The sequence below is a fragment of the Neoarius graeffei genome, chromosome 2 (assembly GCF_027579695.1).
Source record: "Neoarius graeffei isolate fNeoGra1 chromosome 2, fNeoGra1.pri, whole genome shotgun sequence".
In the NCBI taxonomy this organism is placed as follows: domain Eukaryota; kingdom Metazoa; phylum Chordata; class Actinopteri; order Siluriformes; family Ariidae; genus Neoarius; species Neoarius graeffei.
The window spans coordinates 15,946,071-15,974,030 of NC_083570.1; the positions used below are offsets into that span (position 1 = coordinate 15,946,071).

At 44.1% G+C, this 27,960-nt stretch overlaps 1 protein-coding gene across 1 annotated transcript; it reads left to right on the plus strand.

Annotated features, from left to right (window-relative positions):
- Positions 1–27,060, plus strand: LOC132872137 (uncharacterized). The gene is made up of 5 exons (XM_060906746.1): positions 1–349; positions 24,854–25,171; positions 25,944–26,009; positions 26,303–26,410; positions 26,509–27,060. Exons 1-5 carry the CDS (start codon positions 46–48, stop codon positions 26,562–26,564), a joined length of 852 nt encoding a protein of 283 aa, XP_060762729.1. The 5' UTR covers positions 1–45; the 3' UTR covers positions 26,565–27,060.
- The last annotated feature ends 900 nt before the right edge of the window (positions 27,061–27,960 follow it).

Consider the following 27,960-nt stretch of genomic DNA (forward strand, 5'->3'; position numbering starts at 1 on the left):
GAACGACTTAAAACATGAGCTAATTTTATCCCTAATCTATCCCCAATGAGCAAGCCTGTGGCGACGGTGGCAAGGAAAAACTCCCTCAGACGACATGAGGAAGAAACCTCGAGAGGAACCAGACTCAAAAGGGAAACCATCCTCATTTGGGCAACAACAGACAGCCTGACTATAATATTAACAGTTTTAACAGGTATAAACCTCAACTGTCCTCATGGGGCCGTCCTTCACAGGAGCGGTGCGATAAAACTCCGACCAGACACAGGGCACCAGGATGGATCAAGCAGGTCCGAGGGGCAGAAGAGGCCAGCATCTCAATCCCAGGATGAACATGACAGCATTCTACGCTGTAGGTGAATATCTTTTAATGTTGTTATTTTTATGTATAATGTTATTTTAGTAAGCAGCAACTGTTAACTGAAATTATGAGATTCAAGATATTAACATTGTCCTCCTGGCCTGCAGGCAATCCCTGGTGGGGTCAACAATGAAAAAACAAAAAACAATTAGCTACAGCGTTTTTTCAAAAACCGAGCAATGTTGACCAGGTAGGCCTTTGTCTACCAATGTTCATTCAGTTAGAAAACTCACAATTTGAATGTATATTGAAGCTTCAGTACAAACACACATTATATCTCATCTCATCTCATTATCTCTAGCCGCTTTATCCTTCTACAGGGTCGCAGGCAAGCTGGAGCCTATCCCAGCTGACTACGGGCGAAAGGCGGGGTACACCCTGGACAAGTTGCCAGGTCATCACAGGGCTGACACATAGACACAGACAACCATTCACACTCACATTCACACCTACAGTCAATTTAGAGTCACCAGTTAACCTAACCTGCATGTCTTTGGACTGTGGGGGAAACCGGAGCACCCGGAGGAAACCCACACGGACACGGGGAGAACATGCAAACTCCGCACAGAAAGGCCCTCGCCGGCCCCGGGGCTCGAACCCAGGACCTTCTTGCTGTGAGGCGACAGCGCTAACCACTACACCACCGTGCCGCCTCCACACATTATATATATATATATATATATATATATATATATATATATGCATGCATTTACACAAAATGGAATCATTTGCTGACAGCTCAGTCCCCCCCAGTTCAAAAATCCTATCTGCGCCCCTGCTTCAGGAAGCTCTCCTTCCATGCTAACTTGAACATTACCTATTCTGTTTGATGCCATTTACGTTCCAACTTTCGAGTGGTCTGTTTTAAAGTGCGGGATGGCTGAGGTCCTTCATTATCTTCCTGGCTTTGGCCCGGCACCGCTTAGTGTAGATAGATTGCAGGTCAGGCAGCTCAATGCAGATGATGCGTTGGACTGATTGCACCACTCCCAAGAGAGCCTGTCTGTCCTGCTCAGTGCTGACAGCTCTTGTGTGATGTAAACACCCAGGTACCCAAAACTATCCACTCTCTCCACTGTGGTCCCACTGATGGAGAAGGGCTTAGTTCTTCACCTGCTTTGTGCAGAAGTCCACAATCAGCTCCTTTGTCTTGCTGATGTTTAGGAGGAGTCAGTATCAGTAATCCTGAAAATAATAAAAGTTTGATTAAAAAAAACCAAAACCACATTTTTGTTTGTCTGTTAGATGAAAATTCCATGTAGACTATTGCGGATACGGCAAAATTGGCCACATCCTTATTAAAAATGACTAAAAAGTGTATGCTATTCTTTTAGAATATCATTATTTCATATCATGTAACAAGAAGACAGAGTCCTCTATGTCCCCTGCCCTATATACCAACTACCGTATTGGCCCGAATATAAGACGACCCTGAATGTAAGACGACCCCCCCTTTTCCAAGTTCATCTTTGGGGAAAAAGTTTTTTGAAGACCAAATGTTCATTCATATAAAGCGTATTTATTTCAAAATTCTGTTTAAAATTAGAGGCTTTTGTTTTTCACATTTAAATAGAGGTCATTTCAGTCTCATTTCCGTGAACACTTTTCATAGAAGTAAAAAAAAGAGGCTAAACTGCAGGCTACTAGACAAGCCAAATTAAAACATTTAAATTGCATTAATTCAACAAATTTGTCAGGTTTAGATTGAAAGTTCATAAACTTCAGAATGTCACTGCATAACTTCCAATAGCCTACGGGTATATGGAATAAATTTGCAGAACAGTGCAAATGCTTTTAAACAATGGATTAAACAATACATTAAGGTTTACAATAATAAACAACTGAAACAATGGAAAGGGTAGTTTGCTAAATTACAGCTACTCAGCACAGAGATCCTCAGCCTCACTTTGCTCACTCTCACTGTTCTCACTTTCACTTTCGTTTTTGGCGGCATTTTGTCTAGTCCGCGAATTTAAGACGACCCCCCCCTTTTTAAGAGCTATTTTTTACAACAAAAACACCGTCTTATATTCGAGCCAATACCAAGTTTCAAGATATTATTTGTCACATTTTTAAAGCTCTGCTGCAGGAAACCAACCCTACCTCTTTACACTGACCTCAGCAGCCCATGGCATAACCCCACCGGACCTTTGGTCAAGGTGAGCTAAAAATTAAAATTTCTCACATTTCTTAGTATCAAAAGGCACATATACATACCAACTTTCAAGACCATACCACTCATAGTTTTCAAGTTCTGCTCCAGAAACAAAACCTACCACTAAGGCTAAAATGAAAATGTCTCAAACAACTTAGTATGAAAAGACATATCTACCGTACATCACCTTGTCCATTGCCATGCGTGGTCTGGTACCGCCAGGCTCAGCCATGTCTCAGTGAAGCAGAGAAGGTTGCAGTCCCAAATGTCCCTCTGGAACTTGACTCTGGCCCTGAGGCCAGATGGATTGTTCTTGATGGATTGTACATTGGTTAGCAGGACACTGGTCATGGGTGCACAATGTGCATAAGCCCGCAGCCTGTTTGTGACGTTGGATAATTTCCCCTGGGGTCATTGTTTTGGGTCGTATCCTTTGTTCTCCTTCAAGAGCTTCCTCTGCCAGGCTGAGTCTGGAGTTAAAAACATCAATTTGTAAGTAGATTGTAGACCAATAGAAATAAGGGTATTTCTATCATATCTAATCATTGTTGCCATCCTGAATAACTAAAAGTAACCAGGTGAATAGTTTAAAAAAGAAAGAAAGAAAGAAAGAAAGAAAGAAAGAAAGAAAGAAAGAAAGAAATTGTGGCCAGAGCAGTTATCACAGCAGCCTCCTCACCGGCGCCAGCTTAGGCAAATATCCACCTGCAACTTGGAAAAATAAAGTGAATAAACAACACCAGCATCTCAAATCCATGCACTATGCATGGGGGAAACCATGGCCTAGCAGCTTTGGACCAAAATATCGCCAGTTTGATTCCCTAGATCAGAAGGAATGTCTGAAGTGCCCTGGAGCAAGGTACCTAACCTCCAAGTGCTCCGAGTATGTTCTACGTCACTCTGGATAAGAGCGTCTGCTAAATGCCAGTAATGTAATGAGATATCCTGTCGATGTCTTGATTTCATATAAAGTGATTTGTCTGCAGTAGCATGCTTTAGCTTTCGTTATGTTTCACTCTTCTGCCTTCTCAGTGACATCCTGATAATTTTGCTCTTCCCGTGTTAGCACTTCCTGTAAGGGTGTAAATGTGCTCAAGTGCTAAACTTGCAGTGTGGGATCTATAGAGTGTGTTCATTATGATGAGACACGGTGCAGAAATTAATCAGTGTGTGTGTTTAGCTCTAATTCTCTCTTTGGATTAGTGTGTGTGTTTGGGCCCTCAGTAAGAATGCAGGTGTGTTTTCTTCTCCTGATACAGCTTCATATCACTGAAGGTCATTAATACTAACATGGGTCACATACAGTAGACAGATAGATAGATAGATAGATAGATAGATAGATAGATAGATAGATAGATAGATAGATAGATAGATAGATAGATAGATAGATAGATAGAGTTGCATGTGCTGCATCATGTGGTGAAACACATGAAAGAGGAAGTAGCAACTGAAAAAAGTTGTGGAAAGTATTACTTCATTACATGTAATGGGTTTGTGGTTGTGTGTAGTTGTATATGTGGGGAGGGTGTCACTGAAGAACGAACATTTCTGCATTTCAGCACATTGTGTCTCTGCTTATGGACATTTAGTAAGTTGTGGACATACGTTATTAAAATGCTCTTGTGTTTTTATCTTCTCCTTCTTCTCCACATCACTGAAGGTGAGTCTGCTTCTCTCTCTCACCTACAGTATTTAATAATCTTTCATTAAAAATATGTCAATATTTACTCTTAACGCCTATAAATCTTCAAATCATGGAGTAATCTTACTTATGACATGGAAATGTAAAGCACACACTGAATAACTTTGGGTCAGTTTTTTGGTTTTCTACATTCATTACTTGTGGTGCAACATGATGACACTATCTGTATCTGTTTAGTGCTCGTAATATCCAGAAATATCCAGGATACAGAAATAGCATCAGTTTGCAGTAAAATAAGAGAAAATGTAATGTATAGTGGGATATCTAATGCTTTAGACAGGAGCTAGGATGATCAAGAGTCTCTTTATGTAACATTTTTTTTTTTTTTGAAATTGTATCTTTATTTGGAATGGACAGAAGAATACATCCGCATGGCATCATTAATAGGAATACAAGCAAAAACCAATCCAGTTTTTTGTGTTTAAACCAGGAAGGGCGTAGCACTCGCCGACATGGTCAATAAGTCCACAGAATGAAAAGTCGTGAAGCCTGGGTCAGACTTCGTTTGTCTCTTGCATGACCCTTATTCCTTTAACCCAAGATTGGGCAAGATTTGAGTCACAGTTGCCTGTTGGGAACATGGTTAACTTCTTAAGGCCCAGTCTGACGAAGTGTGTGGGGCCAGTGGAGTACACACGTTCTCCTGGATAGCATCCTGGAACATCTCAGTTAACAGTAAACAGTTAGTACAGAACTATATACAGAAACAGTTGGTGGGGGGGTCCCCGCTGCTGCCGACATAAAAATAAACATTCCTTATCAAGCAGATCAAATGATTAGGGTACAACATAATATTGCCAGTGAGATCAGGTAAAGTCTGCTCTCGTGGGGGTAATGAAGGAAATCCATTTGTTTCAAATTTGGTAAAATTCGTTCTTTTGGATTCTTATTTGGTAGGTCAATTTTTCCATTCTAAATATCTCCAAAGTAATTCCAATCCAGTCGTCTAGGGTGGGCTGAGTCGGACTTAACCATCTCCTTGTAATTGTCTTTTTACTTGCCACCAAGAGTAATTGCAGCAGCTTTATCTCTCTCTTACTTTTCAAAAAAGGAACATAACCCAAGTACAGTGCAACAAAACTCAGGGGTATTTGAGTGTTAAAGACAGTGCTTAATGTAGACTGGACATCCCTCCAGAAAACTACTAACTTGGGACAGTCCCAGAAGATATGGTAGTGGTTGACAGCAAACGAGCCACAATTCCTCCAGCATGGCGTAGTTGCACCTTTGTACCTCTCCTGATGCGGTGTCTTGAAATATCTTATAATATTCTTCCAGCAATGCTCTCTCCAGACCATAGAGTTAGATGTTGACCATTGAAAGGACCAGATATTACTCCAGGCCTCCTCGGAAATCTTGATCCCTGATTCCTTTTCCCATTTATCTTTAATGTATAGGGTGTTATTATTGCTGGAGTAGGAAAGAGCTTTATACAGTTTTGAAATAGATTTAGAGGGGATCATGGTCAAGGCATTTTTCATAATGTGGGAGAATGCTAATTCAACATCTGAAAGGTCAGTTAGTTTACATTCATGATCGATATAAGAACGTAGTTGCAGGTATCTATGAAATTCGTTCCGTGCCAAGCCGTGTTCGTCTCTCAGGGTAGCAAAGCTGCACACAGTGTTTCTTTGCGTAAGTGATATGAATGCTGTGAGGCCATACAATGTCCACAATTTGAACCCGGAGTCGTGTCTATTGGGAAGGAAATCTGAGTCATAAGCGAACCACCTAAATATCCTCAACATTTTATCTATCCCGCTGATATTGATCACCCTCTGCCAAACCTGTAATGTATGGGTCAACCAAGGGTTACCCAACTTAACCACCCTGTCTATTAAGCCCTTATCCGCTATTACTGCTTGAATTGGGAACTGTATCAGTAATTTGGACTCTAGCTCCTTCCATTTGGCTGTATATGTTGCATTACTCCATAATAGAAGGGGAGCAATTTGTGCAGCATAATAGTAATTCCTTAGGCAGGGGAGGCCCAGCCCTCCCCTCTCCTTGGGAAGTTGAAGAGTGGCAAATTTAATTCTTGGTTTCCGACCCAGCCAGATAAATCTGGAGATCCATTTATCCCACTCCCTGAATTGGTTTTCACTCACTTCAACAGGCAAATTCCTAAAAAGATAAAGTAGACGTGGTAACACATTCATTTTGATTGCACTAATTCTAGCACTAAGGCCCAGGAAAGGGATCAGGCTCCATCTATGTAAATCGTTCTTTACAATAGAGGATATTGGCTCATAGTTTGCCCGGAAGAGCCCCGAGAGGTCCCTGGTCAGAATTATCCCTAGATATTTGATTTTCTCGTTTTCCCAATTTAGCTTAAATTTGTCACTAAGAGCCGCAGGGGCTGTATAATTAAGTGTCATCACCTGGGTTTTTGAGATGTTGACTTTATAGCCCGAAAGCTTACCAAATTCACTCAGAGACGACATCAGTTCCCTGAAAGATCTCTCTGGATCCCCCAGGCACACCAGTACGTCATCAGCAAACATCGCTACCTTGTGTTCAACTCCTGAAAGAGCAATACCCTTGATATTTTTATTTTGTCTTATTAATTGACCTAGAGCTTCTATAAATAAGTTAAAGAGGAGAGGTGAGACTGGACAGCCCTGTCTGCAGCCACGCTGCAGGGTAAAGGCACTTGAAAGATCACCATTGATCTTGATACGGGCTGAGGGACTATCATATAAGGCCTGAATTGTTCTGATAAACTTGTCATGAAGTCCAAACTTCCCCATCACCTTGTACAGGAAAGCCCATCTGACTGAGTCGAAAGCCTTCTCAGCATCCAGGCTTCCGACAATTGCTTGAGTTTTGTCGTTTTGTATTTGTCCTAGGATATGTAGTATTCTTCTGATGTTATCTGTTGTTTGTCTGTGATGAATAAAACCACTCTGGTCTAAATTAATGAGGTTAGGCAGCAACTTCTCCAATCTGCGGGCAAGAATAGAAGTGAATAGTTTATAATCTAAATTTAAGACGCTAATTGGTCGATAATTCCCACATTCTTGTCTATCTTTCCCTTCTTTTAGGATAACTGAGATAGTAGCCTCCCTCCAGGAGGGTGGAACTACTCCGTTCAGTAGGATGTAATTGAATGTCTTAAGCAATATAGGGACTAGTTCCGTCCTTAGGATGCGAAACCATTGGGAATTGTACCCATCCGGTCCAACTGCCTTTCCTGATTTTAGTCTGGAGATAGCTGCGTTAATTTCCTGTGTTGAGATTGGCTTTATCAAATGCTCATTTTCAGATTCTGAAATTAAAGGTAAGTCTAGACTGCCGAGAAAGGAATCAATGCAATGCTCCTCAGAAGCATCAGATTGTGAATATAGATCCCTGTAGAAGACCTCAAAGCATTCCTGAATCCTCTCCAGTTTGGATTCTATTGCATTAGTTTTAGGGTTCTTAATTTTATAGATAGTGCTTTCCTCCTGTTGTTTCCGTAGTTTGTACGCCAAATACTTAGTTGATTTCCCTCCGATCTCATAATATTTCTGCCTTAGGAAAGTTAGATTCCTCTGAGCCTCCTGTGTGTATATATCATTGATTTCTCCTTGTAGTTTCCTGATTTCCTGCTTTACAGTGGGGTTAGGGTGGTTAATATCTTCCTGTTGTTTCGACTTTAGCCTTGCCAGTAAAATTGTTAGCTTTTGATCTTTGGTTTTTTTCAGGTGAGAAGTGATGGAAATTAATTTGCCTCTCATTACTGCTTTCAACGCGTCCCACAGAATGATTGCAGACACCTCTCCTGTGTCGTTAATTTCTAGAAATTCTTTAATGTCTTCTTTTATTTTAGAAACGATGGTAGGATCGTTGAGTATATTTGAGTTAAATTTCCACAGGGTATTTCGTTTTTTCCTAGCCATCCGCAGAGACATAGAAATAGGACTATGATCAGATAAATCCCTTGTTAATATTTCACAGTCTCTAATCTTGAATCTGTCCACATTAAACATAAAGAAGTAATCTAGCCTAGCATAGACTTTGAATGGACCAGAGTAGTGTGTGTAGTCTCGGCTAGATGGATAGAGCTCTCTCCACACATCCATGATTCCCATTTCTATCAGATAAGACTTAACTTTCCTAATGAGTGTATTAGCGTGCTTAGTCGGATTGGAGGAGTCTAGTGTGGGATCAAGTCTGAAGTTGAAATCCCCCCCACAGACGACTGTGCCCTGTGAGCCCACCATTAAATCAAAAATTTTCCTGTAAAAAGCCCAGTCGCTCCCAGGGGGGGCGTACACATTTAGAATAGTAATTTCAGATCCCTCTATACTTCCTGTTACCCTGACAAATCTGCCCTCCTCATCACTTATTTCAGAAATGTGTTCATAGTTAAGGGTGCCAGAAATTAGTATCGCCACCCCCCTTTTGTGTTTTGATTTATCCGATGAGGAAAATACATGTTTAAAGCCCCTTCTCCTCAGCCTCAGATGATCTGCTTGGTTCATGTGGGTCTCCTGAAGTAAGGCAATTTGGGCTCTTTCTTTCTTTAATTTAGATAATATTTTGTTCATCTTAATTATATTCAGAACCCCATTTACATTGAAGGACATAATTTTCACTGGCTCAATTTGCATGTAAGTATATTAGATACACAAACAACGTACCCCAACAGCAGCGGACAACCCATCCCCCCATGAAACAAACCAGAAACAAACAGATATGTGTGGTGTTTAACTGAAACACAAATGCGTCAAGCCAAACTTCCAGCAGTGAATCACTTCCACTGCTTCCCTTAGTCTTTGAAGGAAAACCCCTATTTACTCTCTGAGTTAGGGGGCCTTCCAATGTGATGGCGCCCTCTGAAAAGAGAATCCCACCCCATTTTGACTCGACCCTAGTTGTACATTACCCTGTCGTCCATGTCACAAGCACATTATAATATTAGTTCTCTTCCCGTCTGTATACTTGCAGCCTCTCCTTGTATCCTGCAGTTCCCCGGTTCTGCCGCGAGCGCCGTCCCCCGGCATCCCGCCACGCCGACCATCTCTGTATTTTCTCTCTAGGGGTTGTCGACGGTTTAATCACTTTCGCCGGAAACCCCCGGCTCGCCAGGTCCGCCGTCGCTTCCTCCACCGTGTTGTAGACTCTTGCACCTTCCTCATAAAACACTTTAAGGCGGGCTGGGTAGAGGGTTCGGAATCGTAGGTTCTTGTCCTTCAGGACCCTCCGCGCCTCTGCGTACTCCTTCCTCATAGCCATGATCTCCGGGGGATAGTCGTGGTCGAGGTTTATCTTACTGTTGTTCCACATAAAGCCCTTCTTCTGCCATGCCAGCCTAAGCACTTCTTCTTTAGTAGTGAAACACAAAAACTTTACCAGGGTTGATCTAGGCTGGGAACCGCCGGGAGGGAGGGAGGGAGACGCTCTGTGTGCCCTCTGGATTTGGAGGGCTATTGACGAGGGGATGTTTAAATTCTCCTGAAGTAGCTTCTCCACAAAATTAACCATGGATTGTGATCCAACCTCCGCTCCCTCTGGGATCCCGTATATCCTGATGGTCTCCCTCCGCGAGTATGCCTCCAGTGATGTCAGCTTAGGCCCTGTCCACACGGCAACGGATTCAGGTGACTCCGATACAATTGCTTATCGTTTAGGCCTGGCGTCCACACGGCACCGGCATTTTGGGTGCCCAAAACGCAATCTTTTTGAGAACGGGTTCCAGAGTGGAAAGATCTGGCAACGTTGCCGTTGTGAAGTCGTCTGGATGAGTAAAACGGATTTGTTTACGATGACGTCACAACCACATGACTGTGAGTGCTTCACGCCGGGTAGAAGTGTAACGAATATCACCAGGAAAAAGCCTTACAGAGCACTAGTGAGAGTGAAACACGAGCTTAGATATTATTATTATTATTATTATGTTCAGTGTTAGTTCACAGTAGTAATGCAAGAAGCAGAATAGTGACAGTAATAGTGAAGCAAAAACATGCAATTGTACAAACACTGCAGCTCTACAGCAAAATATTCATTTATGAAATGGTCTGATTCTTAACACCAGTAGTGCCAATGATCTTCTCATTGCGATGCGAGTTGTCAACAAATCCTATAACTTGGTTCATGAAACGCGCTTACAAAATATTTTCACTGTGAATATTTATTGTGTAATGGTGCAAAGTGAGAGAGAGAGAGTCAATCCCGCCAGCAAAAATAGAGAAAAAAAGAGCAATCTCACCTCTTCAGATGTGGGTTTAAGTCCTACAATACATTCCTCAAAAAGGGCGTAGAGGAGCAAATTAATCATTATTTAATTAGCATTCAATTTATTCCGGACCATTAAAGACACCGCCTTCCGCGTAGAATCATAGGTCATCCTCGCCGCCATTTTGGAGAGGTCAAAGCGGAGAATAAAGATTAGCTGCGTTTAACTTTACCAACAGGTTTGCCATCCAAACGAGATCACATGGGATTACCTTTCACAGGTGAGACTGGAAAAATACTTTTCATTGTATTTGGTCATTATAATGTAATTTTACAAACAGATTTTCCTGACTTTGTGGCTAATATGCATCCTTACTTCTTCTATTGTTCTGGTGTCTCCGAAGGGACCGTCTTACAGCGCCCCTAGAGGTGTGGCATGTGTATTGCATCGTTTTCAGCAAGCGTTGCATTGCCATATGGACCTGATATTTTACTGATTGTTGCCCATTTGGACGCGATATATTTTTAAATAACATCTCGTTGCCGTTGTCGTGTGGATGTAGCCTTAGGCCCTGTCCACACGGCAACGGATTCAGGTGACTCCGATACAATTGCTTATCGTTTAGGCCTGGCGTCCACACGGCACCGGCGTTTTGGGTGCCCAAAACGCAATCTTTTTGAGAACAGGTTCCAGAGTGGAAAGATCTGGCAACGTTGCCGTTGTGAAGTCGTCTGGATGAGTAGAACGGATTTGTTTACGATGACGTCACAACCACATGACTGTGAGTGCTTCACGCCGGGTAGAAGTGTAACGAATATCACCAGGAAAAAGCCTTACAGAGCACTAGTGAGAGTGAAACACGAGCTTGGATATTATTATTATTATTATTATTATTATTATGTTCAGTGTTAGTTCACAGTAGTAATGCAAGAAGCAGAATAGTGACAGTAATAGTGAAGCAAAAACATGCAATTGTACAAACACTGCAGCTCTACAGCAAAATATTCATTTATGAAATGGTCTGATTCTTAACACCAGTAGTGCCAATGATCTCATTGCGATGCGATGCGAGTTGTCAACAAATCCTATAACTTGGTTCATGAAACGCGCTTACAAAATATTTTCACTGTGAATATTTATTGTGTAATGGTGCAAAGTGAGAGAGAGAGAGAGAGAGAGAGACAATAGCCCTTAGGGCAGAGTCAATCCCACCAGCAAAACTAGGGGGAAAAAAGAGCGATCTCACCTCTTCAGATGATGGTTTAAGTCCTAGAATACATTCCTCAAAAAAGCAAATTAATCCATCAACGTGTATATCATTCAATTTATTCCGGACCATTAAAGACGCCGCCTTCCGCGTACGTCATCCTCGCCGCCATATTGGAAAGGTCAAAGTGGAGAATAAAGATTAGCTGCGTTTAACTATACCAACAGGTTTACCGTCCAAACGAGATCACATGGGATTACCTTTCACAGGTGAGAAACAACAAATTAATCCATCAACGTGTAGTATTCAATTTATTCCGGACCATTAAAGACGCCGCCTTCCGCGTACGTCATCCTCGCCGCCATATTGGAAAGGTCAAAGCGGAGAATAAAGATTAGCTGCGTTTAACTGTACCAACAGGTTTACCGTCCAAACGAGATCACATGGGATTACCTTACAGGTGAGACTGGAAAAATACTTTTCATTGTATTTGGTCATTATAATGTAATTTTCCGAACAGATTTTCCTGACTTTGTGGCTAATATGAAGTCTCGCGCATAATAGTTTATGCGCATGCGTCCTTACTTCTTCTATTCCCATACGAAAAAGAACAGTAAAAAACTTATAAGAGTTTACCACTGTCTTAGTAGTAAATCCTTATAAATATAAGGATAAATCCTTATAAGGATTTATAAATAAATATATATGCCATGTATGATTTACTCCTGAAAGTGGCCCATTTTGCATTTTCCTCATACAAATTTTTTATGAAAATCTAGTATGTATGAAGTGAACATTGTGCATGGTTTTTACAGATAATGTGTATGATGAATTACACCGTCTTTGTATGCTTCACGTAATGTTTGTAGTTTTAAATTATATTTTACAGTTTAAAATGTATATGCCTTTTATATGTGGATTTACATATAAAAGGCATATACATTTTAAACTGTAAAATATAATTTAAAACTACAAACATTACGTGCCCCTCCTAGAACTGCCACCTTATTGTGGTGGAGGGGTTTGTGTGCTTGAATGATCCTAGGAGCTATGTTGTCGGGGGCATTATGCCCCTGTTAGGGTTTCCCAAGGCAGACAGGTCCTAGGTGACAGGCCAGACCAAGAGCAGTTCACCAAAAAACCCCTATGGAGAAAAAATCCAGGACCGTGACGTCGCCCGGTAGGACGCAGCCGGGGCCCCACCCTGGAGCCAGGCCCGGGGTTGGGGCTCGTATGCAAGCGCTTGGTGGCCGGGCCTTTGCCCATGGGGCCGGGCTCAGCCCGAAGAGGCGACGTGGGCCCGACCTCCTGTGGGTTCACCACCCACAGAGGTAGCAGTAGGGGTTTGGTGCAGTGTGGATTGGGTGGCAGTCGAAGGCAGGGGCCTCGACGACCTGATCCCCGGACACAGCGGCTGGCTGTTGGGACATGGAATGTCACTTCGCTGGGGGGGAAGGAGCCTGAGCTTGTGCGGGAGGTTGAGAGGTACCGGCTAGAGATAGTCGGGCTCACCTCCACGCACAGCTTGGGCTCTGGAACCCAGCTCCTCGAGAGGGGCTGGACTTTCCACTTCTCTGGAGTCGCCCGTGGTGAGCGGCGGCGGGCTGGTGTGGGCTTGCTTATAGCTCCCCAGCTCAGCCGTCATGTGTTGGAGTTTACCCCAGTGAACGAGAGGGTCGCCTCTCTGCGCCTTCGGATTGGGGAGAGGGCTCTTGCTGTTGTTTGTGCCTACGGGCCAAATGGCAGTATAGAGTATCCGGCCTTCTTGGAGTCCCTGGGGGAGGTACTGAGGGGTGCTCAGACTGGGGACTCCATTGTGCTACTGGGGGACTTCAATGCTCACGTGGGCGATGACAGTGACACCTGGAGGGGCGTGGTTGGGAGGAACGGCCTCCCCGATCTGAACCCGAGTGGTGTTTTGTTATTGGACTTCTGTGCTAGTCACAGTTTGTCCATAACGAACACCATGTTCGAGCATAGGGGTGTCCATAAGTGCACGTGGCACCAGGACACCTTAGGTCGGAGGTCGATGATCGACTTTGTAGTCGTGTCATCTGATCTCCGACCCTATGTCTTGGACACTCGGGTGAAGAGAGGGGCCGAGTTGTCAACTGATCACCACCTGGTGGTGAGTTGGATCCGCTGGCGGAGGAGGAAGCTGGACAGACCTGGCAGGCCCAAACGTATGGTGAGGGTCTGCTGGGAACATCTGGCCGAGCACTCTGTTGGGGAGGTCTTTAACTCCCACCTCCGGGAGAGCTTTTCCCAGCTTCCGAGGGAGGCGGGGGACATTGAGTCTGAGTGGACCATGTTCTCTACCTCCATTGTGGACACAGCTGTTCGGAGCTGTGGCCGCAAGGTCTCCGGTGCCTGTCGTGGCGGCAATCCCCGAACCCGGTGGTGGACACCGGAAGTAAGGGATGCCGTCAAGCTGAAGAAGGAGTCCTATCGGGCCATGTTGACCTCCGGGACTCCTGAGGCAGCCGACGGGTATCGGCAGGCCAGGCATGCTGCAGCTCGGGCAGTTGCAGAGGCAAAAACTCGGAACTGGGAGGAGTTCGGGGAGGCCATGGAGAAGGACTATCGGTCGGCCTCGACGAAATTCTGGCAAACCGTCCGGCGCCTCAGGAGGGGGAAGCAGTACTCTGCCAACACTGTTTACAGTGCGGGTGGGGAGCTGTTGACCTCGACTGGGGACATTGTCGGGCGGTGGAAGGAATACTTTGAGGATCTCCTCAATCCCACCGTCATGTCTTCCACTGAGGAGACTGAGGCTGATGACTCAGAGGTGGACTCGTCCATTACCCAAGCCGAAGTCACTGAGGTGGTTTGCAAGCTCCTCGGTGGCAAGGCACCGGGGGTGGATGAGATCCGCCCTGAGTATCTCAAGTCTCTGGATGTTGTGGGGCTGTCTTGGTTGACACGCCTTTGCAACATCGCGTGGCGGTCGGGGACAGTGCCTCTGGAGTGGCAGACTGGGGTGGTGGTCCCTCTTTTTAAGAAAGGGGATCAGAGAGTGTGCTCCAATTATAGGGGAATCACACTTCTCAGCCTCCCAGGGAAAGTTTACTCCAGGGTACTGGAGAGGAGAATTCGACCAATAGTCGAACCTCGGATCCAGGAGGAACAATGCGGTTTTCGTCCTGGTCGCGGAACACTGGACCAGCTCTATACCCTTCATAGGGTGCTCGAGGGTTCATGGGAGTTTGCCCAACCAGTCCACATGTGCTTTGTGGATCTGGAGAAGGCATTCGACCGTGTCCCCCGTGGTATTCTGTGGGGGGTGCTTCGGGAGTATGGGGTTCGGGGCTCTTTGCTAAGGGCTGTCCGGTCCCTGTACGAACGGAGCAGGAGTCTGGTTCGCATTGCCGGCAGTAAGTCAGACCTGTTCCCGGTGCATGTTGGACTCCGTCAGGGCTGCCCTTTGTCACCGGTTCTGTTCATAATTTTTATGGACAGAATTTCTAGGCGCAGCCAGGGGCCGAAAGGAATCCTGTTTGGGAACCACAGGATTTCATCTCTGCTTTTTGTGGATGATGTTGTCCTGTTGGCTTCTTCAAACCAGGACCTTCAGCATGCACTGGGGCGGTTTGCAGTCGAGTGTGAAGCGGCTGGGATGAGAATCAGCACCTCCAAGTCCGAGGCCATGGTTCTCGACCGGAAAAGGGTGGCTTGCCCTCTCCAGGTTGGTGGAGAAGTCCTGCCTCAAGTGGAGGAGTTTAAGTATCTCGGGATCTTGTTCACGAGTGAGGGAAGGATGGAGCGTGAGATCGACAGGCGGATCGGTGCAGCCTCCGCAGTGATGCGGTCGCTTTACCGGTCCGTCGTGGTGAAGAAGGAGCTGAGCCAAAAGGCGAAGCTCTCAATTTACCGGTCGATCTACGTTCCGACTCTCACCTATGGTCATGAGCTTTGGGTAATGACAGAAAGAACAAGATCGCGGATACAAGCGGCTGAAATGAGTTTCCTTCGCAGGGTGGCTGGGCGCTCCCTTAGAGATAGGGTGAGAAGCACAGTCACTCGGGAGGAGCTCGGAGTAGAGCCGCTGCTCCTCCACATCGAGAGGAACCAGCTGAGGTGGCTCGGGCATCTTTTTCGGATGCCTCCTGGACGCCTCCCTGGGGAGGTGTTCCAGGCATGTCCCCCCGGGAGGAGGCCCCGGGGAAGACCCAGGACACGCTGGAGGGACTATGTCTCTCGGCTGGCCTGGGAACGCCTCGGTGTTCTTCCCGAGGAGCTGGCCGAGGTGTCTGGGGAGAGGGAAGTTTGGGCTTCCATGCTTAGACTGCTGCCTCCACGACCCGGTCCTGGATAAGCGGAAGAAGACGAGACGAGACGAGAAACATTACGTGAAGCATACAAAGACGGTGTAATTCATCATACACATTATCTGTAAAAACCATGCACAATGTTCACTTCATACATACTAGATTTTCATAAAAAATTTGTATGAGGAAAATGCAAAATGGGCCACTTTCAGGAGTAAATCATACATGGCATATATATTTATTTATAAATCCTTATAAGGATTTACTACTAAGACAGTGGTAAACTCTTATAAGTTCTTTACTGTTATTTTTCGTATGGGTTGTTCTGGTGTCTCCGAAGGGACCGTCTTACAGCGCCCCTAGAGGTGTGGCATGTGTATTGCATCGTTTTCAGCAAGCGTTGCGTTGCCATATGGACCCGATATTTTACTGATTGTTGCCCATTTGGACGCGATATATTTTTAAATAACATCTCGTTGCCGTTGTCGTGTGGATGTAGCCTTAGACTGAAGTTTTTTCTGCATTATTAGCATTTCGGCTAATATCTCGTTTGTGCCTTGGATCTTATCTTCATGCTCGGCGACCCTGGATTCCACGTCGTTGATCCTCGCATTTGTTTTATCCAGCTCCCCTCTGATATCTTGTAATTGTGTTTTCGTGTCTTTTCAGAACTCTTTCACCTCTTTCCCGACGGCTCTTAACTCTTCCAGTATCAACATCAAGTTTACCGGCTCGTCCTCTTTCTCTGTCCCAGCGCCGTCATAGCTGGGGGCGGGGGAGGTGTCCCGGCTAGCCCCGGGAGAGCTAGCATTAGCTTCACCTGTTAGCTGCGTTTCGTCATCTTCGGCAGTAAACTTTTTACCCTTTTTGTTCCTCTTGGACGTCATCTGTGCCCCTTATCCTTTGTTTTCGTGCACTTCGTAAGGTAATAATTTCGCTTCGGGGCAGTTTTATTTAACTCTTGTCGAGAGCTCTCTCTCTAAGCCGCCATCCTCTCCGACCCCCACCGGAAATCGCACTACACTTATGTCGCATCGCATCATCTCTAGCCGCTTTATCCTTCTACAGGGTCGCAGGCAAGCTGGAGCCTATCCCAGCTGACTACGGGCGAAAGGCGGGGTACACCCTGGACAAGTCGCCAGGTCATCACAGGGCTGACACATAGACACAGACAACCATTCACACTCACATTCACACCTACGGTCAATTTAGAGTCACCAGTTAACCTAACCTGCATGTCTTTGGACTGTGGGGGAAACCGGAGCACCCGGAGGAAACCCACGCGGACACGGGGAGAACATGCAAACTCCGCACAGAAAGGCCCTCGCCGGCCCCGGGGCTCGAACCCAGGACCTTCTTGCTGTGAGGCGACAGCGCTAACCACTACACCACCGTGCCGCCCCTACACTTATGTAACATTTTAAAATAAGTTTCTGTGCCCTTTATTATTGTGAGCATATAAGATGAACACAAACCCATAGACATGTAAGTTTATATGCTTTGCTTTTTTCATGTAAGTGGTGGAGGCGGATGTAAGTGCAGAAAAGTGCTTATTGTGAATATAACAATATACAGGTATATAATCCAAGTCAGCAGGCAAAATCAGCAATGGTGGACAGGCAAAGGTCGAGCGAGGCAGAAACAGACAATCTGAGGCACAGACAAAAGGCAAAGTCCAAAATACAGAATCTGAGTCGAGAACCAGAATAACAACAAACATATGGCTCAGTAAGGGTCACTGGGAACGCCATAGTCCGCAATGTTGTTGAGTTAACAGTGTCCTTTTATGCATGTGCTATTCTGGGACAGGTGTGTGTAATTATTCTTTAAGGTGTGTGCTGCTCAGAGTGCGTATGTGTGTGATGGGACTTTCAAAGCGTGCCAGGCGATAACATACATGGATGCATGCAAATGTGACACCCCCCCCCCAAAAAAAAAAAAATCTCCCTCCAGAGCTAAAACCCCTCTTGAATGTCCCTGGGGATGAGGACCTGGTGCTGGGTGCAGTGCTATTGGTGCTCTGCTCTGGCTTGAGAGGGACATGGCACCAGAACATGGACATGGGTGGAAGTTTGGGTTCTGGTTGGACCTTAAATGGTGGTGAGGACACTGGTGGAGTTTTAGGCAGGGGCTTAGATCAGTGGTGGGCAATTATTTTTTACATGGGGCCACATGAGAAACAGAAAATTTTGTGGAGGACCGGACCAAAAGGCTGAACTAAATTCTGCATAATATTAATTGTATTTCTTTATATAAAGCAGTAAATAGCATTGTTTTTACAAGCTGCTAAGACTGGTAAGAGTACGGAAAAAAACAAGGTTGCCTTACAAAAAATGTCATTTATTCAATCAAATTTCCCAAAACAATGGTTAACAAAATGTGAACGTTTGTACCATTTTTTTTCAGTCACATTCACCCCAAAACACAATGAAGACATCACAATATTGTCTTTCTACTCCAAATATCAAGCAAGATACATCATATTATAATAATGATGCCCACGTTTGTAGTCTAATCACCTCATTTGGTGTTTTTCGCCGGAGATTGGCTCGGGCTCCGGCGCCTGCTGGTGACGTCATGCTATGTGATTGGCTGGACCGTTTGGAGGATGACGTACAAGTTTGTGGTTGGTCTGGACAAATTACAGAAGTAGTTATCACGGGATTAGGTTTCGTGGGATTTCATGTCATGTTCATGTCGCGCGTGTTGCGTTTTTATTGAACACAATTTCAAAATAAAAGCAATGCACATTCAGTCCATGCATGAGGTAAAATTAGAAAATACATTTATTTTGTAATTTCTAATTAACCTTACGCGGGCCGGTCAGAATGAACCAAAGGGCCGGATGCGGCCCGTGGGGCATAAAATGCCCAGGTCTGGCTTAGATGTAAACATGGATCTAGACCTGGACCTGGGTTCGGGCATGGGTTCAGGTCTCGGCTTCACAGGAGGTCTGGACTTAGCTTCTGTGACAGTCTCGTCCTTGGTAAAGCCTGGCAGTGGAGTGATGATGTCCTCAAAGCCTGATAGTGGAGTAAAGAGCTCATTCATTCTGAAGACAGGCAACAGAGTGACAAACTCCTCGAAACCAGGTGGTGGGGCGACGACGTCCTTGAAGCCCAGTGGGGAAGAGAATAGCTCGTCTAAGCTGAAACCTGACAGTGGAGTGACAAACTCCTCGAAACCAGGAGGTGAGATGATATATTTATAGCCAGGCAGCATGGCAAAGAGATTGTTCCCACTGAAAGCTGGAGCAGAGGCTGCCCTGTCGGCCCCTGGCACTGGCTCTGGAGTGGGGGCCACTGCTCCAGCATCTGGAGGGAGCTCTGGAGTGAAGGCCTCTTCCTCCTCTGCATCAGCTTCTGGAGTCTCAGCCCCCCCCAAAAAAAAAAAAACTGGTGGGCCTCCTTCCTGGAGGTCTGGGACCAGGAGTTGAGTTCCTCAGTGAAAGACTGGGAGCCCCGGTGTCCTAGGTGCTGCATCTTCACTAGGTGTTCAACCCAGTGTGCCAGTGAGCCAGTAGATCATGCAGCTGACCCATAAGCACTCTGGAGATTTGGGCTCCAATCAGGGGCGGAGCTAAGGGGTGACCAGGGGGGCCGTGGCCACCCCAGGGCACACCTTGGCCCCACCCTGGTCACCCCAGGGCCGGACAATAAAATTTATAAAACCGATATGTCCCACGAAATGTTAGTTCCGCCCGCTGGATTTTTGTTTCGCCTATTTGGTTTCTGCGGGGATGCATATTACCGTAGCACATAAACATTTCGTGTGTTCAAGCAGCAGGTGGTATCAGATAGTCATGCTCTACTCTGACAACACAACAACCTACGAACTACGTGAACGTGTGATTAATTTGGGATGTAAGTTATTCATCTCTTAAACTCTCTTCAAGTTCTCACTTTGTAGACATACAGTTACAATTCTGTCGTCAGACAATTCAGAGTTTCCAGAAATCTCCAGAGTTTCCAGAAATCTCCACTTTGCCCGGGGTTTTCGAAAGTATCCGTTTTCAGTGACTGAAACCTTCGTTTACATGTAAATGCAACCGTATAGATAAATCTGCGTCTTTATAGATATCCGGCTACAGTGGGATTTGTGCTGTGTGCACACATAGATAGATACTAGATAGATAGAAAGCAAAACGTCGGTGGTTTTCAATTGTACGACTCAAAAGAGAAAATTACGTCGGCAAGTTAGCTGTCTGTAAATCACTTTGCTCACTCTAACCGCAGAATGCAACTTTTAAAGTTAATGTTTGCCTGTTACATGAAAATATAGAGATGTTGTGTGTTACTGGTGGGAGTACACATTGATTAATAATTGTCACACTCATACATCCACAACACTCCTGCATTCTCACACACACACACACACACACTCTCCCCCTACCCCTCTCTCTCTCACACACACACTCTCCCCCTACCCCTCTCTCTCTCTCACACACACACTCTCCCCCTACCCCTCTCTCTCTCTCACACACACACTCTCCCCCTACCCCTCTCTCTCTCTCACACACACACACTCTCCCCCTACCCCTCTCTCTCTCACACACACACACTCTCCCCCTACCCCTCTCTCTCACACACACACTCTCCCCCTACCCCTCTCTCTCACACACACACTCTCCCCCTACCCCTCTCTCTCACACACACACTCTCCCCCTACCCCTCTCTCTCACACACACACTCTCCCCCTACCCCTCTCTCTCACACACACACACTCTCCCCCTACCCCTCTCTCTCTCACTCACACACTCTCCCCCTACCCCTCTCATGCACCACATTTCTATATTTACATGTAACACACTCACTCATACACAACACTTATGCACTCTCTTAACACACTGTCTATCTCACACACACACACACACACACACACACACACACACACACACACACAATTTGTGCACTACATTTCTATATTTACATGTAACATTCATACACTCTCAACACAGACACACAACTCATGCACGACTTTTTTATATTTAAATGTAACACTCATGCACTGTCTTAACACTCTGTCTCTCTCTCTCTCTCTCTCTCTCTCTCTCTCTCTCACTCACTCACTCATATATGAACACATACTTCACTCTCTTAACACACACTGTCTTTCTCTCACTCACTATAAGATACAACTCATGCACTCTCAACACACACACACACACACACACACACACCACTCATGCATGATGCACTACATTTCTATATTTACATGTAACACACTCACTGGTATACACAACACTCATGCACTCTGAACACACACTCACCCACACACCACTCATGCACTACATTTCTTTATTCACATATAACACACACAACACTCATGCACTCTGAACATACACTCTGTCTCTCACACACACAACTTATGCACTTCATTTTTGTATTTACATGTAACATATCTTTACACACACACACACACACACACACACACACACACACACACACACACTTCGTATACTACAGCTCATCTATATCTACATGCAGTGCACATACTTCCCCCCCCCTCTCTCTTTCTCTCTCACACACCACTCATGCACTACACCTCATCTATGTCGTGTTACATCAGTGTAACACTTTCACTCACTCACTCACTCACTCACACACACACACACACACACACATTTTGTAACTTAACACATTTAGTTTGTACAGTACTTGCAATGGACAATATCACAACATGTTGTAAGTGTTTACATATGTTGTATGTATGAGTTAAGTATACAAGTATTTTCCTTTTCCTGAGCAAAGCACTCTTTATTCAAGCCTGACTAATATCCTTACTACTTCCCAGGTGCCTGGGACAGGTGATCTTTTAGTTTTTACTTTTGCATTTTAGTAGTGATCGTTAAAATCCTGATGCTTAACTAGAGTAAACAAGTTGGATGGTTTCTTTGTTTTGCAGATGCTTTATGTTACATAAATTAATACATTAATTTCTGACCTCTTGGCTCACATGGGTTTTGTTCATGAGTTAGGCACCAGATATGCCACCAGATACATCAGAATACAGGAAATCAAATCTAGCTAATTCAAAATTCCCCAGGGGAGGACCCCCGGAACCCCCCCACCCCCACCCCTTTATTTAGTCACAGCATGGCCACCCCTTGTATATCCTTGGCCCCCCTTTGGCCACCCCATGTAAAAAAATCCTGGCTACGCCACTGGCTCCAATAAGTCCTAGGCGAAAAAGCTGCACTGTGGCAAAAATCCATTTGGATTTGGTGCTGGTATTTTTAGCCCCAGCCATTGAAGAAAAATCACAGATCCTGGGTTCAGCAACTTGACCTCAGCATGGAACAGTACAGCCTTTTCTCCTCCATGACATGCATGTATTAGGTTAAATATTCTGTCATGTAAGTGTCGGAGGCAGATGTAAGTTAAGAAGAGTGTTTATTGTGAAAATAACAATACGCGGGCATCTAATCCAAGTCAGCAGGCAAAATCAGCAATGGTGGACAGGCAAAGGTCGAGCGAGGCACAAATGGAAAATTGGAGGCACAGACAAAAGCCAAAGTCCAAATACAGAATCAGAGTCGAGAACCAGAATAACAACATAAACATACAGCTCAGTAAGGGTCACTGGGAATGCAATACTTCATAATGCTGTAGAGTGAACAGCGTCCTTTTACAACCCTGATTCCAAAAAAGTTGGGACAAAGTACAAATTGTAAATAAAAACAGAATGCAATAATTTACAAATCTCAAAAACTGATATTGTATTCACAATAGAACATAGACAACATATCAAATGCCGAAAGTGAGACATTTTGAAATTTCATGCCAAATATTGGCTCATTTGAAATTTCATGACAGCAACACATCTCAAAAAAGTTGGGACAGGGGCAATAAGAGGTTGGAAAAGTTAAAGGTACAAGAAAGGAACAGCTGGAGGACCAAATTGCAACTCATTAGGTCAATTGGCAATAGGTCATTAACATGACTGGGTATAAAAAGAGCCTCTTGGAGTGGCAGCGGCTCTCAGAAGTAAAGATGGGAAGAGGATCACCAATCCCCCTAATTCTGCGCCGACAAATAGTGGAGCAATATCAGAAAGGAGTTCGACAGTGTAAAATTGCAAAGAGTTTGAACATATCATCATCTACAGTGCATAATATCATCAAAAGATTCAGAGAATCTGGAAGAATCTCTGTGCTTAAGGGTCAAGGCCGGAAAACCATACTGGGTGCCCGTGATTTTCGGGCCCTTAGATGGCACTGCATCACATCCAGGCATGCTTCTGTATTTGAAATCACAAAATGGGCTCAGGAATATTTCCAGAGAACATTATCTGTGAACACAATTCACCGTGCCAGCCGCCATTGCCAGCTAAAACTCTATAGTTCAAAGAAGAAGCCGTATCTAAACATGATCCAGAAGCGCAGACGTCTTCTCTGGGCCAAGGCTCATTTAAAATGGACTGTGGCAAAGTGGAAAACTGTTCTGTGGTCAGACAAATCAAAATTTGAAGTTCTTTATGGAAATCAGGGACGCCGTGTCATTCGGACTAAAGAGGAGAAGGACGACCCAAGTTGTTATCAGCGCTCAGTTCAGAAGTCTGCATCTCTGATTGTATGGGGTTGCATTAGTGCGTGTGGCATGGGCAGCTTACACATCTGGAAAGACACCATCAATTCTGAAAGGTATATCCAGGTTCTAGAGCAACATATGCTCCCATCCAGACGACGTCTCTTTCAGGGAAGACCTTGCATTTTCCAACATGACAATGCCAAACCACATACTGCATCAATTACAGTATCATGGCTGTGTAGAAGAAGGGTCCGGGTACTGAACTGGCCAGCCTGCAGTCCAGATCTTTCACCCATAGAAAACATTTGGCGCATCATAAAACGGAAGATACGACAAAAAAGACCTAAGACAGTTGAGCAACTAGAATCCTACATTAGACAAGAATGGGTGAACATTCCTATCCCTAAACTTGAGCAACTTGTCTCCTCAGTCCCCAGACGTTTACAGACTGTTGTAAAGAGAAAAGGGGATGTCTCACAGTGGTAAACATGGCCTTGTCGCAACTTTTTTGAGATGTGTTGTTGTCATGAAATTTATAATCACCTAATTTTTCTCTTTAAATGATACATTTTCCAAGTTTAAACATTTGATATGTCATCTATGTTCTATTCTGAATGAAATATGGAATTTTGAAACTTCAACATCATTGCATTCCGTTATTATTTACAATTTGTACTTTGTCCCAACTTTTTTGGAATCGGGGTTGTATGCATGCGCTGATTATGCTCTAATCTTGGACAGGTGTGTGTAATTAGTCTTTGAGGTGTTCGCTGCTCAGAGCGTGAATACATGCGTGTGGAAGTTCGGATCGTGCGTGGATCTGACAGCTTTTTTTTTTGTAAACTTGATACTTTGGTTAAGTAAAGCACTGGAGTTTAAGTCTCAGTTAATTTATTGGTAAATGTGGTTAAATCAGTGTAAGCTAGAAGAAAGAAGTGCTGCATCAGTGGTTAAAGATTTGAGCATACAAAGGTTATGAGTTCAAATCCCAGCACTATGAAGCTGCTCTGGTGCCGGGAGTAACCTTCACCTGCTCAGGTGTGTCCTGCTCCAGTTTTATAAGATGCTTTGGATAAAAGCATCAGCCAAATGGAGTGGATTAGATTTTATTTTCAAATTTACAGTAGATTAGAAAAAGCATACAGCACAGTGACATATTGTTCATAAAATTACTTGTAAATAGTGTTTTATAATTATTTGTGACCTATCTGTGACTCTTTCAGGCAATCTTTCGAAACAAGAGTAAATGAATATTGCACTTCAGATACTGACTTTATCTGTATTTGTATCCATTTAAATCTGTTTATACAATTTATCTGTTCATGTTTTCATATTCAGTTACATCCCGACTGTGGACTTCAGTGAGTGGTAGATGTTAGTGAGTTGTAGAGTTCCAGGTTGTCTGTAGTTCTGTAGAGTTGCTGCAGATGGTGAACTGCTCATTAACACATCATTACCTGCTGTGTTCCTACAGGCTGCAGGCTGGAAGGAAATGGAGGCTTAATAAGAATCACTGCTTACACAGGAGACTCAGTACTGCTGCCCTGCTCCTGCACTGACCTCCAAACCACACCTGAGACATTCAAATGGGAGAAACTCACAACAAATGAAATGAAATGGGTAAAGATATCTCCTGGGAGTGATCAGTACAAAGAGAGATTTCAGCTGGTTAATGATCGCTCTTCAGGAAATCTCTCTCTGCTCATATCAACCCTGACTGAAGAGGATGGAGGAGATTACTGGTGTATTGTTAAAGGGATTCAATACACAGATATCAGACTCACTGTTAAAGGTAAAGGACTCATTTTTATTCACAATGCTACTTCAGTGATAATCTCATGACAGATTAATCTGATGTTGTAACAGCGATGCAATATGTTGATGTTTGTTCATTCTCCGGGTTGCACACTGAATCAACCGACAGTGACTGTGACTGGATACGTGGGACAGTCTGTCCTTCTGCCCTGCTCCTGCTCTGAACTACAAGCCAAACCACACGCTTTCACATGGACGTTTTTAAATGGTTCTGATCACAAAGAAATCTTCCCAAAGGACCAGACAAATCTCTACACAGACAGAGTTCAGCTCTTTAATGATCATCTTCCAGGAAATCTCTCTCTACTCGTATCACACCTGACTGTAGGGGATGGAGGAGATTACAGGTGTAAGATCAGAGACAACATCGAAAGAGATGTCTGTCTCACAGTAAGAGGCAAAATGACCTTCTGTAAATAAACCATGTGTGAAGTTGACTACAGTATGTAGCTAAAGTAAAGAAATATAAAGAAATGAAGGAAAAATGCAACATAAAATCAGAAATAAAATGTAAGAATCCGATGTGAAAAGTTTCTGTTGCATGTTCTGCTCCTCATCTGGGTTTGTGTTGACGATGATGATGAGGGATTATCTGAGTTTGTGTTCTGACCCACTTTCACTTCTCACTACGATTCCTGGATTGTCTTTAATAAAGAACATACTGAGTTTACACACTTGTGTCCTGCCTTCACTCACTGCATCTCACACTCTTTATTTCTAACTTATTAAAAACCTTTCTCTCCTTGCAGACGCACCGACAAAACCTTCAACATCCGCACCAGTGACCACAACAACTTCACCTCATTCCAAACCAGGTACCACACACCACTGATACACACTGGAATGAAAAGGGTTTATTAGTGTGTTAGTACATCAGCTCTCAGCAAGAATCACACACTCACTTTATCTGATCTCAATGACAAAGCATCTGCACCCTCTGAAACATCTAAAAGAGGTCCTGATCAGTACTCTACATGAACTTCTTTTCATTTCAGATGCACTTAGTGTGTTCTCCTGGGCTGCTAACATCTTTAAGGAAAGAACAGTCTTGTGATAATCTTCAGTGTAAATTATATAACCTCAAATAAAAAAATAAATGTTCTTACAGATATTGAAGTCTCTCCAGAGCATCTTCCCTACATCCCCTTTGGCGTAGTGACTGTGTTCTTTCTGCACATTATCGTGGCTGTGGTCTATTACACCACCAGAAAGAAAGGTACAAACACTTTCCGGCTTTTTGTGGAAATTTATCATCCATGTCCCCAACATTTTAGCTGCATGAACTGAGCTTTCCTTGTGTATTTTACTCTCCAGGTCCTGTTACAGTTCATTACAGCAGAGCTGATGGAGATGGAACAGTGAGTCTGTAGTTGGGAACAACATCAACAGAAGATACACATGTTTGACAGCAGCAACAATTCTACACACGATTAAAAGACCATATAGTCACCAACACACCTGCATACACATTCACTGCCATTGCTCTAAACCACATTTTTTTAAGCAAAATAGTTCACATGCCAACTTTTTAGCATGCTCATAAAGAATTAAATCATGCTCACATGATGTCAGTGGTTGAGTTTATTGCCATGGGGTTTATTGCTCTATTTTGCCCCCTAGTGGAATAACAGCCATGTTTTCCTCATCTTTCAATTCAATTCGACAAGATGATTTTAATTCAGAACACTGATTATCAATTCATTCATTTGACCAGATTTTACATTTATCCAGGACCGGCCTTAGGATTTTATTGTATGTATTATAGCTAATCTTTCTTTTTTCATTCACAAATTATTCTTCCCCACACTTTTCCATGTTCAGGTTGATACATTGTCTTGCAAAAAAGTATTCATCCCCCTTAGTGTTTGTCCTGTTTTGTCACATTACAAGCTGGAATTAAAATGGAATTTTGGAGGGTGAGCACCATTTGCTTTACACACCATCGCTACCACTTTACAGGTGAAAATTGTTGTTTTACTGTGACACAAACAATAATTAAGATGAAAGAACAGAAATCTGGAGTGTGATTGGTATCCCCCCCAAAGTCAATACTTTGTCGAGCTACCTTTTGCTGCAATTACAGCTGCAAATCTCTTGGGGTATGTCTCTATTAGCTTAGTGCATCTAGCCACTGGGATTTTTGCCCATTCCTCAAGGCAAAACTCTTCCAACTCCTTCAAGTTAGATGGGTTGCGTTGGTGTACAGCAATCTTCAAGTTATGCCACAGATTCTCAACTGGATTGAGGTCTGGGCTTTGACTCGGCCATTCCAAGACGTTTGAATGTTTCCCTTTAAACCACTCCAGTGTAGCTTTAGCAGTATGTTTAGGGTCATTGTCCTGCTGGAACGTGAACCTTCACCCCAGTCTCAAACTTCTGGCTGACTCAAACAGGTTTTCCTCCAGAACTGCTCTGGATTTAGTGCCATCCATCTTTCCTTCAGTCCTGACCAGCTTTCCTGTCCCTGGAGATGAAAAACACTCCTACAGCATGATGCTGCCACCACCATGCTTCACTGTAGGAATGGTGTTCTCAGGGTGTTGGGTGTCTCAGGGCATTTCCCATGATGGCCAAAAAGATCAATTTTTTTTAGTCTCATTTGACCAGAGAATCTTTTTCCATGTGTTTGGGGAGTCTGCCACATACTGTTGGGCAAACTCGAAACGTGTTCTCTTAAGCAATGACTTTTTTCTGGCCACTCTTCCATAAAGCCCCAGTCTGTGGAGCATACGGCTGAAAGTGGTCCTATGGACAGATACTCCCGTC